We start from the raw sequence: 19,019 nt of genomic DNA on the forward strand, positions 1-19,019 counted from the left end.
AACGACCAGTGAAAAAGACAAAATGTACTGAGAAAAAATAATAACACTGGTTGTAACAAGGCTAAAAACAAAACATTTAATGGAGTAAGCGCTTTCACGGATACACCGCTTCTTCAGACTACAGTCAAACAGCATCACATTTAAGTATTAAAACAATCAAATTAATTATGACATCATACAATTAAAACATAATCTACTTAAAGGAACACTGTATAACAACTCTTAAAAACAATAAAGTCAATGCTTCAGTGACTTTGCCTTCAGAAAACAGTGCATTACCTATGCATAACATGAAGGAAGGCATGGACCACACATTTAAGTTTTTAGTACTTCAGATTGTAACTGCCAAGAAGAGAGGGGGAAATTTTAAAAATATTACTGAACTAGTTGAACAAGAAATGGATTTTGCGATTCCATGCTGACAAGCCTCCGAGCTTGAACAGCATGGTTTCACTTAAACCCTTTCTCAAGGCAATGTCACTGAAGCATTGACTTTATTGTTTTCTTTGATTCACCTTCCTGATTGTATTAAATTATATTTCTTGTATAATACAGCACACTTGTTAGAGTGTGTTTTAAATTTATTGTTTGAAACAAAAGGTATGAACCAATGATGACAAAACTGTCCAATTCAGAAAATTTACATCACAAAAATCTACTCAAACTTCTGTCATTACAATCCACCAACATCAGTGAATATGCAAAATCTCTGCAGAAGTAAATGCCATCTAAATAATTCCATGTTAAGGAGATCTGTAAATAATGAAGAGGTTGCTGGTAGCAAACAACTTTATATTTCATTGGTTCATCTACAAAGAAAGTGTCTGTCGCCCTTGAAGAACAAATTGTCTATGTTACATTAAAAAAATGATAAGCTAGTAATATTACAATAGGGAGTGGATTGCAAACTGATAACAAGTTCTTAGTTACTAGGTATCTCCTCCAAAGCAGGACATTCTCAGGGCTGCAGCATCTATCCCCTTTAAAGTACAACACAGTACAGTATCAGCAATCCATCTACATACTGTGGGAGTAGAACCCACAGCCTTCTGCATCAAAAGCAAGTATACAACCTGCTGTGCTACTAACAATGTAAACAGCCTTGGCATAAGCAGCACTAAACTTCTCTTCCCCTGAAGCTCTTCACTCCTTGTAAGGTCCACTTGACACTCAACTATATCTTTCAACTTTGTAGCACAAGAAATCTGGAAAAAGCCAAAACGTATTGGGGGGACAAAGGCCCAAAACCAGGGACCCTTTTTAAGCATTGCTTATATAATCTTAGAAACTTGCTAGAACAAAAATGTTTTGTGTTACCATGTGTTTCCTGAAAGATAGGAAGACTGAAATTTAAATGGCTATCATTATTGAGTGAATTCAGTTCTCACTGATTTGCCAGAAAACCCCACATTTTAAGAGGAACAGACCAAAAGTATGAGCCAAACATTCCAGACATTCTGTGAAAATCTGGAGAGTTGAGAGCTATGGACTCAACTCCTTGAATCACAAGTGGTGGTATGGGTAGAGAATGCAGGCTCTTTATTCTTGTACCAACCTTGAGTAACAATAACCACTAGGTATACCTAACTGGGGCATTTTACATACACACACACACACACACACACACACACACACACACACACACACACACACACACACACACACACACACACACACACACACACACACACACTCCCCTTACTTGGAACAGGTAAAGTGATTGAAGCAAAACTCAAACACTACACTCACTCCCCTTACTTGGAACAGATAAAGCAGGTGTGACCGGACCAGAAGAACAGTGGGATTGTTCTGAAAGAAGAACACCTTTAAAAAACTGTTTTTTTTTAAATTAAACTATTAAAGTAAACGTGACAGTCCCAAAAGTGCCACCCAGGGCGGACCATCCCTCTTGTCCTCCCCAGCTATAACACTGCTGACTGATAAGTAACAGGGACATATACTGAGCTTTTCATTGTGAAAGTATCCACTCTGGATGTCCATGCTTTGTTTTACTTAACAACCACTTCCACTGCACTTTAAGTACCCAGATTTTGTTCCTGCTGAAGCACAATTCTATAGGTATCTTTCCCTCAGAAGACACATTTTCTAGGTTGCAGCACATTTTTATTTATTATTTATTTGATATCTTGGTCAGTAGGTTGATTCAACAACCATTTTCAGCCACTAACCATGCCACAGGCAATGTGCAGTACTACTGAGAGTCTTGTTTTGTGTGCAATTGACAGCTGGTTTTATCAGTTACATGCACAACTGATTCAACCAGCTATTAAATGTTCATAGGTTCATAGGGAAGTGTTTGGCAATTATTCTGCAGACCATTACAAGCTATGAAAAAAAAATACATTCAGTAGTTTTCTCCAGCCTCAAGAAGGGCAAAACAAGATACACCAGGGGAGAATTTAAGGCTGCTCATCCACTTATCTAGTTTTAACTTGAAGGAGATAAAGGTGCTACTCTACTTGACATATAGTGAAAGTGTGTTCCAGTTGTAAGGGGAAAATGCATTGAAGCTTTGTTGCCCATAAATCAATCTCAGGCCACGACAGTGTCAAATCACAACCACTAGACAATTAGGTACTCCCCCTCAAATGCATTCAAGCTTCAATGAATGGGAATCAAACCTGGGCTGAGGTGGTGACAGTCCCATATCCTAACCACTAGACCACTAGTATCATATGCATTAGTAATGAAGTTCAATGCTGCAACAGGAACACTTAGAAACGGGATCATGTAATTCTGTGAAAGCTAAAAATTCACATTTTAAGTTAAGGATTCATATGTAAATAATGAACGCATGTATAGAGCAAGCTGATGAATACAGGTATATGTATTTATTGACAGTATAATGAAGATGCTATTAAAAGTACAGATGAAGGGGCAAATAGTAAAGAGAATAAAATTATCAGAAAACAAATGAACTATTTGTAAATAAATAGTACAAATTAAATTTGTGGTTTAGTACTATCAAACCACACTAAACATATAGCAACTGTACAGTAACTAACAGTAGACAGCAGTTTTTTTCAAGTGCTTAAACATTTCATTAAAAGATCTAGGCTATATAACCAAATCGTACTTGTTGAAGCAATGGGAGTTGTAATACACCAGTAATCTGGCAGGTAAGTACTATAAGTACTGTAACAGTATTTGGTAGCTCTAAAGGCATGTGGGCTGCATTCGATTTTTGTGCTTTAAAAGAATTACACTTACTGCTCTACAGTGCTATTGACAAGAACAACCAAAGAATATTTACATGTAAAGTACAGGACTAGCTGTACTTGTGGACTATTTTAGGTCTGGCTAAGGTTCTTCGGTGAAAATCAGACATTGTACTTTTTTTCTGCAAGGTAAAACACCTTAGTTGTTATGCCAACTCTCCTGCCCCAGTTTTAAAAATGATTGTCATAGTACCTTATCTGTTAATGTGTCCACAGCACAGTAACATTTACCACTATCCTGGTCACCCATACATCAGCGTCTTCTATCTCAGTGCACCTACTGGTCAGAATCCCATACAGCCTAGTTGCCCAGTCAGGCTCCAGTAACAAATGATTCTGAGCTGTTAGCTGAAGATGAAGGAGGCCATCTTCACTGTGTTACATCTGACCTGACAGCATTTAAATTGCAATTCTCTTTGTAAATAACAAAAATAATGTTGCTAGTCGCATCATATTCTCTCACTTTTTAAAGTTGCTGGTTCAGTATTCTAACTAGCAAGTAAAGAACAAAAATGCATGTAGTTGGCAAGCCAGTGAAAGAGGAAGACAGAGATAGAGAGCGAGAGGGAGAATTCACCACATTTCTAGATCTTCTCCTAGGTAATAACAAACAAAATACATGTAGTCAGTGAACTAGAAAGAGAGAGAGAAATACGGGTAATTCACCAGACTTCTACACTTTCTCCTTTACTGTGTATCCAGGGGTATACAGTAATTTCCTATAACTGGGTTGTTTTTATCTATGTTGTTGTGTCTTTCGGCTTTTCCCGGTTAGGGGTCACCACAGTGGAACTCCGGTCCTCTAATGATTGGCAGTAGATTTTTTTATGTGCCGAGTTGCCAGCCCTGATGCACAACCTTCAACAAAGGTAGGTACGCCCATTCATGCATGTCTCCACACAGAAGACACTCTAGCTGAGAATCGAACAGGACAACGTCTTACTGTGAGGCGACAATGCTACCATAAAATCAGCCATTACTGGGTTAAACCAATTCTAGGACTTCTAAATCTTTTTTATTACCTTCTGCAAATGCTGCATCAGCTCCTTCCCCAAATCCCATGGAGCCATCAGAAAGCCACAGCTCCTTCTTGGAGAGTAGGAACATTTGGGTATTGAGACTGAACTCTGCTGCCACTGGATCACTGACCTATGGAGAAAGAACACAAGGACCATTTAAAACTCTTAAAGGCCAAACTTCAATGTTGCACATCTAAATGCAAATCTTTCTGATAACTTACCTGCTGGAACCTGATATCCAAGTCAAATGTGATTGGCTCTCTTGGGTTGCAAACCAAGGGGAGGCTGTACTCCTGGATGGGAGCTGTTGTGCATGGAATGAGCTTCACAGTGTAGGTACCTGAATAGTCTCGTACCTGTAGGAGACATACAACTTCATTTCAAATGGTGAGCTACTTAGTAAACATGTTCTTTATTTCAATTCCTTCTATAACTGAGTGTTCTTGTCCTTGCTTGTCATCTTGGAGAATGCTGAGAATGTCCAACATTAACAGACATATACTGACCCACTAATTTCACACTGACATACATACTATACACACACACACACACACACACATATATATATATATATATATATATATATATATATATATATATATATATATATATATATAGTTCCCTATCAGAAGCCTGAAACACTATAAGCCTGAAAATCAAAATCCTGAAAACTATAGACTGAAAATTCAAAATCCTGAAAGCCCAAAATCCTGAAACTCAAAATCCTGAAAACACAAATAATGCTAATATGTCACTATAAAGACACTAATATCTACCAACTGACCCTGACCCTAACCCTAAGGTCCGTCACTATCGCACACTCACCTGACCCGCGCCCTAACCCTAACTCACTTAAACCGCCTAACCCCAATATTTGTCACTATTGCATACATGCCTAACCTGCGCCTAACCATGACTCACTTAAACCGCCCCTAACCCTAACATAAAACCAACCGCACACTTACCTGAACCCAACGCATGACCCAACACCACAGGGCTAACAATAGCAAAGCCACAATGACGTCAGTATGTCCATTTTGTGTTTTCAGGATTTTGAGTTTCAGGATTTTGGGCTTTCAGGATTTTGAGTTTTCAGTCTATAGTTTTCAGGATTTTGATTTTCAGGCTTATAGTGTTTCAGGCTTCTGATAGGGAACCATATATATATATATATATATATATATATATATATATATATATATATATATCTATATGGATTCACTTTATAATCTCAAAGTACTGAAATCTTGAATTTCAGTATCTCGAGACTATAAAGCTGAACTTTCACAATATCGAAACCCCAAAAGCATGAAATTCAAAATCGCTTCTTTTAAATACACCCTTCACCACACAAACAAACATGCATACACCTTCCTCCCCACACTACAACAAACCAACAAAACACACACAAACACAACAACAAAATATACACACCTACCCTACATATAAGCAGGGGGCAAGCCCGCCTGCACCCCCCCATGTAGGGGGCTGCGTCCCCCCCCACACCTCTGCTACTTATATATACTAACTGCGAGGTTGCACTAAAAAGACAACGACACTAAACCCACCACTACATACTCTATATTCCCCTTGCATAAACACACACCACATATGTACAAACACCACCACTCTCAACACTTACACACTCACACTCTTACCTACCAACCCTAGCCTACACCTAAAACTTCCCAATACACTCACATACACTCAAATCCCTACCCAAGACCCTTAAAAAAAGCACTTACCTAAATCTCCACATATATCCACACAACGGCAGGCAAACCATATCCCAAAGCACACTGCACCTTACAAACACAACAAATCCCACATACCATGCTACCACAACTGCAAATTCGACACTTCAAATTCGATCAAGTGCAGTTTCACTCAGCTGCACTTTCGGCATTTTCATCTCGAGATACTGAAATTCTAGACTTCAGTATTTCGAGATAGTAAAGTGCTTCCATATTATTTATATATATATATATATATATATATATATATGTATATATATATATATATATATATATATATATATATGTATGTACACACACACACATACACATGCATACACACACACACACACACACACACACACACACACACACACACACACACACACAATGTATATATATATATATATATATATATATATATATATATATATACTGACAACAAAACATCCCACATTGCAACACATAGACACACATCCACCAGATAGTCTCACACATACACATTTACCAGTCCGGACATTATCCACACACAGATTTACAACCACAGATTTTTGATGAAACAGGAATGAATAAAACAATCTAATGATTCCTGCTTCAACAAAATGCCTTTCTGATGCAACGCATGAAACTGAATTGTTTATACATATTGTATTTACATTTTCTAAGTGGTCTATATCATGGCTGAAATGGCTCAGGAAAGAACAGTTGCTTACCCAGTTAAAAATAAATAAATAAAAATTATAATTGTGGGCTGCATTCTTGATTACTAAAGAAGGGAAAGAATGAGCTGGCATAGCTTACCGAACTGAGTTTGGTGCCTACAGCAGGTAATGAGGCTTTACCATGGATGGGTTGGAGATTGGTATAATGGCTAAGGTGTTTACCTAATAAACACAACGCGCTGGGTTTGACTCTTACCTTTAAGGATAATTGTTCCTAGGCTTAAAGTGTCCCCCAGAGGAGCTGCCTAGTACTTACTTATGAGCACACCGTACTGAAGTGTAGGAATATCTTAAGTGCCCCTGGGATTAGCAGACAGCATACAGTACATACAGATTTCATATATGGGGAGAGTTTTCCTTTCAACTGGTTAGTTTAAAAGGAGAAAAAACAAATAGCAATCTAATCACAACCCAATTTATTTAAGCTACACCACTGGTTTGAAGTTCTGTTCCTTACATTGAGGAGGCATAAGTTTTTGTTTGCCATAGATGACAAAGAGCACTGCCTGATTTTTGTAATCACAGTGATGCACTAGAGGTGACATGTTAGTATAGGATGACAACCTGTCTCTGGTAATGGAAGCTAACTTTGATATCCGTAACTCACATCTTTGCCACTCTGCACTTAAGAACATCCACAAAGCTTTTGTGTCACCTTTCATTATTACATATACTTACATGGACAAAGCATGCATTGGCCTCAGTTATTAACAAAAACACTGGGAATGGAATGTAGGGGTGCTAAAGTCTTAATTCCACACTATGGTGATTTGAGCAGGTTTCATGAGGAACCATGAAGTCAGTTTGGAGATGTTTTAAGGAAAAATGCATTAAGTATCTGGATAAAAAGCTAAGAATTGCTATTGAAATTGTAAGAGGAATGGATAAGCTGTGACAAGAACAGAGGTAACAGATTCTGGGAATGTTCACTCTGGAGATGTGAGGAAGAGAGAAAACAATGTGATAAAGACATATAAGAGCGAAGACAGGTATGGTTCAGGACAAATGTGACAGAAGAAACTTGGTTTAAAAAAGCTCTGAAAAAGTACTACTTTATATTGGGTGTGAAAATGTATAAGGTTAAAAGGGAAGACTGGAATGTATATCTGCAGAATAATTGTGCATGGGAAAGGCAGAATAAAAAGTGTAAATGAAAGAAGGGAAGGCCAGCTACAATGGGCTAGTGCAGCATTAAAAGACTTGATAATACTTCAGTCAGAATAATCATATTTTTGTATGAAACTTTAGCCATATTATAACAGTATTTGTTGAAAAATTATCTGAATTATTTTATTTAGTAAATACATTGCTATAATGAATAGGGGGTTTACAGAAGGTACACTAAATGTCATATGCTTGGTAAAAAGAAAGAATCAATATTATTTTTACTATGTTTTAGTAAGATAAGCACAGTGCAAGGAAACAGGAAGAACAGTTAACGAGAACACATGCCACAACTATCTCAAGGTAGCAGGCACTAGCCTACTCTGTTTCACTATCGGACAGTGAATGTATAATGACCATGGTCAGAGAAAGAGCAACAAATCGGAGTCATCAACAAATTTTACACAAATGAAGTTATTGACCAGAACTCCAGGCACTCACTGTGAGTTAAAGAAACAACCATATCAGTTCTTTCCTCAACTGAATCTCATTATCTGTTTATTAGCTTTTCTAGAATACAAGGGCCTTGCTACAAGAACAGGAAATCTCCTCTACATCAGGGATATTTGCTATATTTTTCAACAAAAGTTCAGTATAGTGTAGTGTTGTCCAATAATTATAAAACATGGTGTGCCAGGGTGATAGAACAGAAGTGTTAGGATCTGGAAAAGAACAGTCTCAGCATGCTACCAATATAGTGCAGAAAATCCCATGGAATAAGAAAAAGCTTTTTTTCTACTGCCAACAACTCCCTTAATTAAAGCTTAAGTCTAATCCCTAGAGGCACCTTGCTAAAACTGGTGAATCAGTAAGACCTCTACAGCAACTTACTAAAACATAAACACAGTCCAATATAATGAGTGGCATGTCATGAAAAGTGCACATTTTGTTTTAAATATTTCTGATATTAGGGTAGTAATAGTAAAAACATCTGATTCTGGAAATGTGAACAGGGCAAACAATACATACTGACGTTTGCAAATGCCATTTGTAGCCTTTTAAGAAAGTCATGATACTTTATGGGTGTTATGAAGCATAGCTTTGTGTAAGGTAATTTTGCAGACCTTGAAATGTTTGCTGCCTGTTTAATTATGATACAAAGAGGCATTCTAGGGTTAATGCAGGTTTGCTGTTTTGACATAATGACATACTGGTAATGAACCCACAGGTCTAGTATTAAATCATGTAGTTAAAAGTACAGCAAATAGCAAAAAATTCACTCAGTTCCACTGTGGTCACAATAAAAGCACAGACATAAATCCCATCATAGTGAATCTCCCCCATAACAGAATTAAATAAGTCAATAAAGAAGACAAATTACCGCAAAGTCTGAGATGAAATTCCACAGCTGAACAGGCTGGTTAAAGGTTGGTTCACTGCGGGCAAGGGTCAATGTGAATGTAAGTCCAGGGTGGTCAGCAGACATCACCATTGATGACAAAGTTGTGCCTGTGGTGCATAGGAAAGACGAAATTACTATCACTCATAAACAACATCAATTACTTGATGTTTAAACAAAATATGTTTGCATGACCACTACCTCACGTCTACACAACTATGTTTGGCTCACAAACTCCTCTGCAACACATGCTGCCCTTTGTTATCTACTTTTTTAATAGCAGGCCTCATCACGAAGGCTTAGTCGATCCACTCACCAGATGGGCCTTTCTTTCATGCCCTTCAATAAATTTGGTGAAATATTGTTTTCCACCTCCACTGGTAAAATATGGTGTATTCCCCCTTCTGATTTGAGAACTACCAAACATAAACAGACATTTAAATCCCTCTGGCATCTCACCTTGGTAACAATTGGATACATAACTATGATGTCACACTAAACCAGTCACAGATAGCTCTTGCTATACAGCACTTTTGTGCAATTGCTGGACCTATCAACTGACCTAAGTTGTAGAGTCTCTTTCACTTACCAAACTTACTACTAACTTGTATCAATATTTGCTTTAGAAAATGTAAAGCACATAAATGCATGCTTTAATATCTTATGTTATCAAGTTAGAAATAAATTGTGTGCGTTAGTTGGTTTGTGTCCTATGTAATATTTAACTCTATAGTGTCTGCTGTAACTTGTTTTCTTGTTTGATATCTTGGAGTTGTTTCCTGAGGACTCCACTGAAAATAGTGCCTCCCAGCTGAACATTCCTGGTCAACAAATGTAAATAAATAAGAAATAATAATTTAAGCTAACTTCAGTGGCAGGATATTTATCCTTATAATCTTGTCTATCAAGTAATGTTTATTTGAAATAAAGCAGCTTGCCGTATTTGTATCTGCAGGTAACATAACTTAAGGTTAGCATGCATTTTGTGCATGTATTAAACTAGTAAAAAGTTTGTACTTACCTGGATGAGACATAACAAACTGCCCTCGAAACCTGACCTCAGTTTTAAAGTTCACAACCAGCCGTCCTTCATCATTTATCCTCATGCTAGTTGGATACAAGGAACCTGTACAAATTGAACAAACAAAATATTAAGTTCATATGTCAGTGAGAACAGATAATTCCCACTGTTAAAAATGCAAGCAAACCACGTGTACAAACAGATAAGGAACCACATTTTCTCATCTTCAGGTCAAAATGAAAACAACACAGTAAAAATATTATTGCCAAACCTAAGAATGCAGCCCGCCAATATATAAACCTTGATGAGATTCTTTGGGTTGTGAGGGCTACTAAGCATATTCCAAATTTGGAACTAGACAGAACACAGGATCACTGCTGAACCTTTTAATGTTGTTTTACACTGTGAGACAAATTCTACCACTTGACATTTCGAGTATCCATTCTGTGCAGCAGCCGTACATCAGGAATAAATAACTGAGTGCCTGGAGTCCATATAATGACATTAACAAAAGTAAAAATCAGCTTATCAGGCAGAGCAGGGAGGAGATGTAATATGTCAGAAAGCTAGTGGAATAGCAGTTTTGGATGACATTTGTGTCCTAACTCCCAGGTCTCCAAGCCATTTAAGCCATTTACAGCCTTAGGTAGGGCAGGTGATAGTATAGGAATTGTTTTTCTTGTATGCTTGAGGTGTCCCAGGCAAATGGTGGGCATTTCAACATCTTTGAGTATGTCCTTGATGCTGGACTGAATAGCAGATTTCTCTTAGTCTGTTATCCACCCATCCACAAAGGAGTTTTTCTAAAAGACTACTCTGATTTCCTCTTTCACCAAATGCTTAAGCACTCAGGATGGCAGTTCTTGGGGGTGACTTTATTTTTTTTAATTGACAGGATCAAATCAATAGCCTATCCTGCACCCAGAGGACCTACTCTTTCATCCATTGTGGTGAGAGGCCTCTGGGCCCTATCATCCCTTGGTGGAGGCTTGAACAGGGTGTTAGAGAGTTGGCTATTCTGCAGATCTTATGGACTTTTCTATTCATAATACCTCTGCAGCTTGTATGCTTCACTAGAGCTGCACTCAGGAGTTGAATGTACACTAATGCACATCTGTAACCTCCTGTTTAAACACGGCATTGCTGCGTGGCATGGGCATGTTAGGCTGCTTGTTGTGGGTAACAGACCTGCACTCCTGCAAGTCTTCCCAATGCAGTGAGCTGTGTTGGCTTCTCCCCCGAAGATGATGAGCTGGCATCAGCCACTCACTCACTCCCATCCTTCCATACCAGCTCTCACTATTGCAAGTGAACTAGTCAAACCCAGATCATCATAGTTTTGGTCAAGGCTTTGCTCCTATGTGTCATGGGACAGGGTCCAGTCTTAGGTAATGTTATTGTCCAGGTTGATGACAAATCAGCTTAACTTGTAATGCAACTGCTTAACCTTTTAGAGCAATTTGGTTTCACTCAAGAGGTTACTCCTGCTGTCCATGTACATGGGCACTCTTTGGGCTTGACGTTCAAAATGAATTGAGGATCTGGTGGTAGAATATCATGTCTTGGTTTAACTATCACATGGCATACTTCTATCTTGGGCTCTCACAGGCACAGCCATCTGATACTAAGCTGATTCATCATATGTGTTTACATAATATCAACTCTAGCTCTTATAAATCTAAAATGGATCAGCTCCTGAGGAAGGGTCAGTACTGAAGAAACAGATTTCATAGTTTTTGCCTATCAATGGCCATTAGAGGTGCTCTGTATACTGTTGCTCAGTGAGTGTTTGTCACAGGTTTATTCTAGGATGTGAGACATGTAAACTGGGACAATGGTTGGAGCATAAATGACAGAGTATTCTCTTGCTGGAAGACACTTGGATACTTATTATGTAGTATATCAAACAGAGATCGTGTATAAGAAGACTCTCTGCTATATCTAATCACCTGACAGTGCTGCATCAACTAATGGGTAAGATGGGAACTCCATCTTGCTGTTCCACTTACAGGGCATTTTCTTTCTTTTAGTGTGAGGAAGCTACATGATTTTTTTGCCATCTAAAGTTGATAAAATCCGAAAGCCTTTTGTGGTGTATTATAGGTTTTCAGTTATGGAGTATCCTCACCTCTGCTGGGCTGAGTTTAATTATGTTGTATTTTGAGTTCATGGATGTGGTGTTGTTTTGACATTCCACTTATTGTGGGCTGGATGCTGCACCTATAAGTTAGGTGGAAGTCTTGTCTCAGATGCCTAGGTCCAATTATTTACTACACTATTAACTTTTTTCTTCTACACTAACACAGCACACCTTTCAACTGTCCAGATTTTCACAGAACATCCAGATTTTTACTTCATATTTTTGATCTGTTCCTCATAAAATTTGTGGTTTTCTGGCAAATTACTGAGGATGGCAGTCACTAAATAATGACATATGTTTGAGTTTCAGACTTCATATTCTTTGGAAAATGCATGTTAACACAAACCCTCTTACTCTAGCAACTTTCTAAGTTTATAAGAGCAATATTTAAAATATGTGCCTAATTTAGGCCTCTGTCCCCACATTATTTTAGGCTTTGTCCAGATTTCTTGCATTAAGGGGTTGAGAGGTATGTAACACAGGCATAGATAATTTCCTTCCTCAAAAAATATACCTTGATTCAAGTAATTTGGAAAATGACCATCTCACCTCCAACCTTGGTTTTACATGTAAAGTTATTATGGAAGTGGTGCAAATGCAGATGTATTTCTTTTTGAAATGTCATGATTTTCTGAATCACTGTCAGTTTGGATTTAGATTAATGCATATCACTGAGATGACCCAAATTTAGGTAGTAAGTACCTTTTCACTGGTGAAGGATTACTGCATCTGTTCAATTCCAGTTCTCCTCTATGTCTCTGGCTTTTGGCATCATAAATCATAGCATCATGAGCAAGCACTTTAGGTCTTACAGTGGCATAACTGACACTGTAAGTGACTACTTACCTCTTAAGCTCTCAGTTCAAACACAGTGGATAGTTTCTTGGGCTAATTCTTGTAGTAATCTTCTACTGATGCATGTGGTGTCAGAAGGCTTGGTCTTGGCACTACTTCTTTCATGGCATACCTATTCCCACTTATGGAGGTCTTTCAAGCCATTTGCTATTGCTATGACTTCCAGGTACATCTCTCCTACTATCAGGAGTTTATGGCTGATTTTACTACACTTCAGGACTGCTTGGGTGCCATTCTTTGGTGGATGGTAAACAGTAATCTAAGAGGTGATCTTGCTAAGTTAAAAGTGATGCTGGTACTTGCCACTATCACTAGCTCACTTCCTTTTGCTGACGAAACAGATTCGATTTTTTTCTCATAATCATTATCTGACTGTGATTCTTGATGACAGGTTGGCCTGCTATGGACCAGGTTTGACTGTATTTAAGTCATCTTATTTCTATTGTAATAATATTGCTGGATCAGAAATTTGATTCCACCCTCAGATGCAGTGATAATGATACATGCACTAATATCATCCCATCATGTCTACTGTAGCAGCCTTTAGCCTGAGTTTATGCATAGACACCCATTGTGGGTGGAGACTTCTACAAGAAGGCTTTTGGCTGGAGTATCTCACTCCATCTTCCTAATTATTGTGTTATGTGATTTGTATTGATATTGAAGCTACTAGGTTTTATTTGAGATCAGAACTGTAACCCGGTTATCAGGCAGCCTATGCAGTTACCTAGTCTGATACCCCATCAAATTCTAAGTTGAGCAATAAAGAAAGAAAGAAAATAAATCCTAATTTTCAGCTGTTTTCATATGACTGCTGTTGTTACTGTTCTTTTATTTCCAACAGCTCCCTAATTCACTGTGGCAGATTGTTTTATGTACTATGCGTCATGCTCACTCTACTCCTTTGAGATGGATATGGGAACAGATTACCTGTGTAGGGCACAAAGATACTTGTTAAATTCATATGAAAGGGAAGTGATGGAGTTTGCTGGCGACTCTGAATGAAATAAATGGCTGTTTCCTCCATCTGCTATTTAACACTGACCTCACACATTAAATCATAGTAAGCTAGCTGCAGCACACTGTACAGTGCAGCAGAGTACTGCAGCACACTGTACAGTGCAGCAGAGTACTGCAACACCAGACGGCAAGCTTCACTGAGCCTGGCTTACACACTGCTACAGTACCAACCACACACACTGCACCACAGTAAGACAGATGTAGCACACTGTACAGTGCTGCAGAGTACTGCAACAACTTATTGCAAGCATCACTAAGCCCAGCTTAGACACTGCTACAGTACTGAGCTCACACATTGCACCGCATTAAGATAGTTGCCGCACATTGTACAGTGCAAGAGAATACTGCAACACACTGTACAGTGGAGCAGAATACTGCAAAACCTGATGGCAAGCTTCAGTGAGCCCAGCTTATACACTGCTACAGTACTGACCTTAGAGATGAGTACTGCTTAACTCCCAAGAGATCAACCCTGTACAATTCCAAACTTCTACACAAGTCTTTATTTTCATCACAGCTTTCAGGCACAGCTAGCTGGGCTAATATAACAGGTGGAGTAATATTTGTTTATAATGGCTTACCATAAAAGAGAAATCCCTGATGCAGGTAAAAGTCTCCTGGTGCTTCCTGGGAAAGGTGTGCATAAGAAAAAAATTGGTGAGCTAGGCAGCTGAGGTTGCAGGTGCCTATGTGGAAATGAATTCTGAATCTGCTCAGAGATGTGATACAAAGTCTTATGATCAACCTGCTAGAGAAGCTCAACCACAAGCTTCTGTAGGTAGCTGTGGTCTACACATCTGGCACTCTGGTTAGAGATAGGTGCACATGATTAATTCAAACATCATTAGTATAAATGTGTTAAACACTATAACTATGAAATATACTGTATTGATGCTTGAACATGCACCACTGGTATGTGTGGAAAGTAGTAAAATTAAGCCAAGGGAAGACGTCTTCCAGTGACAGCACAGAGGTTTCTCACCAAGAAATTACAGGGTACACAAAACAAGTCTTATGTGGAAAGACTGAAAACCCTGTCACTGTATTCAGTCTCCTACATATTGCTAAGGGGTGACCTGTGCTTAGCTTATATGGCAGTAACTGGCCCGGCCCTAATGGAAATGCTACACATTCATAAATCAAACTGCAAGAGGGTCACTTGCTCCAGGGATCTTAACCTAGCCTCTGACATGAATAGGTTATGCTGGAGAAAGAGATACATTTCCCAGAGATGGCTACTTCTCTGGAACAAGTTTCCAATTTATGTGAAACCGAGCCCCTCCTTAACCATCTTCAAATGCAATCTAGATCAATGGACAGGTGGCCACAAATTTACTCCATGAGTAGTGCCCTTGTCCATCCTGGACAGATGAAGTTGGTATTAACTACCACAGAACCTTACCTCTGTGAACTTCACTTACCTAACCACCAACGATAGGGGCAGTTCAGGATAAATATGGCTAGACTTGAAAGGGATCTAGGGCAGTTAGCCTAGTAACTTCCTATGAAACTATGATCCTATAAACCCGCCCTTCATTCAAACATAAAGTATGACGTGACAAGCATGGTTAATGCATTACAGGAAAAATAGTAAAGAAGCCAGATCATTCATTCGATATCTGAGTCATGTATCATTCTATTAATGGCTATAATGGAACCAAAGACCACCCAGGCAAATAACAAGTGCAATGCAGAACAATATCCTGTATTAGATGCTAATTATTCCTAAAGGAAATTTAAAGATGCCCAATTCACCTATTGACATATTTTTAGGATATGGGAAGAAAGCAGTGACCCTAGGAAAAAAACTGATAAACAAGGAAGATGTGCAGACTCTGCACAGAAAGTATCCCTGACAAGAAGTGAATCAGAGAACCAGATGCTGAGAGGCAGTGACACTAACCACTGCATTACTACAAAGGGGTTGTGAACCAATAAACTAGGTGTTGTGAGGCTGTGACACTAACAACTGCATTACTACAAAGGGGTTGTGAACCATTAAACCAGGTGTTGTGAGGCAGTGACACTAACCACTGCATCACTGCAAAGGGTTGTGAACCATTAAACTAGGTGTTGTGAGGCTGTGACACTAACAACTGCATTACTACAAAGGGGTTGTGAACCATTAAACCAGGTGTTGTGAGGCTGTGACACTAACCACTGAATTATTGCAAAGGGATTGTGAACCATTAATCCATGTGTTGTGAGGCTGCGACACTAGCCACTGCATTACTACAAAGGGATTGTGGACCATTAAATCAGGTGTTGTGAGGCTGTAACACTAACCACTGCATTACTGCAAAGGGGTTGTGAACCATTAAACCATGTGTTGTGAATCTGCGACACTAGCCACTGCATTACTACAAAGGGATTGTGAACCATTAAACCAGGTGTTGTGAGGCTGTGACACTAACCACTGCATTACTGCAAAGGGGTTGTGAACCATTAAACTGGGTGTTGTGAATCTGTGACACTAAGCACTGCATTACTACAAAGGGGTTGTGAACCATTAAACCAGGTGTTGTGAGGCTGTGACACTAACCACTGCATCACTGACACTAAGCACTGCATTACTACAAAGGGATTGTGGACCATTAAATCAGGTGTTGTGAGGCTGTAACACTAACCACTGCATTACTGCAAAGGGGTTGTGAACCATTAAACTGGGTGTTGTGAATCTGTGACACTAAGCACTGCATTACTACAAAGGGGTTGTGAACCATTAAACCAGGTGTTGTGAGGCTGTGACACTAACCACTGCATCACTGCAAAGGGTTGTGAACCATTAAACTAGGTGTTGTGAGGCTGTGACACTAACAACTGCATTACTACAAAGGGGTTGTGAACCATTAATCCAGGTGTTATGAGGCTGTGACACTAACAACTGCATTACTACAAAGGGATTGTGAACCATTAAACCAGGTGTTGTGAGGCTGTGACACTAACCATTACATTAGTACAGAGGTGTTTCAGTTTAAACAGTGGTTTGGTAGGAAGAATATAAATAGAGCTACTAAGTACATTTTACCAGTTCTGTGCTCAAAAAGGAAAAGTGACATTGGTAATTCAGAGAGTATAGCAGTGATATATTAAATGAGTCACTAATAAATACATAATTTTTGCAAATGTCATTCACTTCATGTATCAGTCTCTGATAAATAAATTGCATGATACTTTTTTTTTAAATCAAACACTTACCTTGTAGTTCAGATTCTGGTGGACTTCCAATGCCGTCTTTCCACAGAATGGCTGTGTCATATACAAATGTTAGTCTCAGTTCCGACTGCAAGTCGAAGTGCTGCCAGCCACCAACTGCAGCAGGTGAGTGGAACACATAGGACACATAAAGTGGTACTCGAAGGGTCACATACGACTGCACCAGATTTAACACCTGGGAAGGTAAAAAAGACAGGAGAAACATTATGAACAATACACTGAACTTCAAAATGTTTCATTTTCATTGAAAGCTTGTAACTATGTTTTTCCCTAAACTATTCTCACATTTACTGTCAGTTCCTTTTTAAGCACTGTTAGTAAGTGTGCCTAAGATTATCTGGCATTCTTTAACCTCATATGTAACATTGTCTCCTAATCTGTTTTACTTATTGTATTCTAGTAAATATGGATTCTGGCATTCTTTATAAAAGAATGCAGACACATCTTTAACTGTTTTCTTCCTTCCTTCCTTCTTTCCTCTCACTTCTAGGATATTGTCCATTTTACTCATCTTCACACTTCCTGGGCACATTACTGAGTTATGATATAATTAAAGATGTCTATGTCAGATATCATTTCTGATTTAACTTGGCTGTTTTGAAGAACATTGTAGGTCTCTGTATTGGAAAGTTTAGCTACTGACCTTAGAAATAGTTGTTGCTTTCTATGAGAAATGTATACAGTTCCATTGGGTGCCTTAGAGTAAGGATGAATGTAAATCATTTATCCCTGTAAATCATTTGGCCAGAATCTTTCCTGGTAGCTGATCTTGAAACATTGTGCTTGTCCTTTTTGCCTTCTGATTTAAAACTTGCATTGGGACATTCTCTTTCATAATATAGGTACCCATTTCTAGACCTGTGTCTGAAGTACTTGGGTGCGATAGTTACGCAATGTTACAGGGAAACACATATTTTGTACTATTTCTGAATTGGGTGCTCAGGTAAACAATTCTACAGGGAAATACGTATGTGGCACTATTTCTGAGCCAGCTTGCTAATAATGAAAAGCTAAGTTGTTTCTTGGCTATTGTGTTCATAAATGTGTGCCAACTACTACAGCAAGGAGATAACAAAGGTCACAACAGGGACAACAATTTGATAGCCATGTTTTTTTTTTTTTTTGTAACTTGAATAATATGAAGGCGATCATACTTCATTAAAAGAGAATAATTTAATTTACAAAATGCACTACAGTGCTACGCTGTTACTCACATCAATGACTAAAGCCAGACTGTAAAAGAACACCAAACCTTTTTCAAAATGTATTTTACGTTCTAACATAGAAATTTAACAGTGAACCACTAGATTGCTTCAAAATGTCACAGCCAATTTTCAAAGGAAATCTACAAAACTCCCAGGATGTTTTAGGAAGATGGTGAGCATGTGTGCTTTTCTTTCTGCTGTAATAGAACTGTAATTGAATTTTACAAAGGTTTGATTCTGCACAAATACAACTGAGACATGTTACTTAAATAAACATTCATACTTCCAAACCTATAAACACGTAGTTCTGCATTTTTCATTACTGTTTCTCTTCAGAATCATTTCG

The 19,019-nt window shown here is 38.5% G+C and overlaps 1 protein-coding gene across 1 annotated transcript in view; it reads right to left on the bottom strand.

Moving 5' to 3' along the window:
* The window catches only part of FREM3 (FRAS1 related extracellular matrix 3), a 624,923-nt gene that overhangs the window by 24,679 nt on the left and 581,225 nt on the right, over positions 1-19,019 (bottom strand). The window contains exons 17-21 of the mRNA XM_044062250.1: positions 17,451-17,643; positions 10,238-10,342; positions 9,199-9,326; positions 4,480-4,614; positions 4,262-4,388 (exon numbers count right to left, since the gene is read on the bottom strand). Of these exons, the coding sequence (XP_043918185.1) occupies positions 4,262-4,388; positions 4,480-4,614; positions 9,199-9,326; positions 10,238-10,342; positions 17,451-17,643 (688 nt within the window). The remainder of the gene's footprint in view (positions 1-4,261; positions 4,389-4,479; positions 4,615-9,198; positions 9,327-10,237; positions 10,343-17,450; positions 17,644-19,019) is intronic.

Source organism: Protopterus annectens, chromosome 2.part1 (assembly GCF_019279795.1).
Source record: "Protopterus annectens isolate FY-2018-M chromosome 2.part1, PAN1.0, whole genome shotgun sequence".
Classification (NCBI taxonomy): Eukaryota; Metazoa; Chordata; order Ceratodontiformes; family Protopteridae; genus Protopterus; species Protopterus annectens.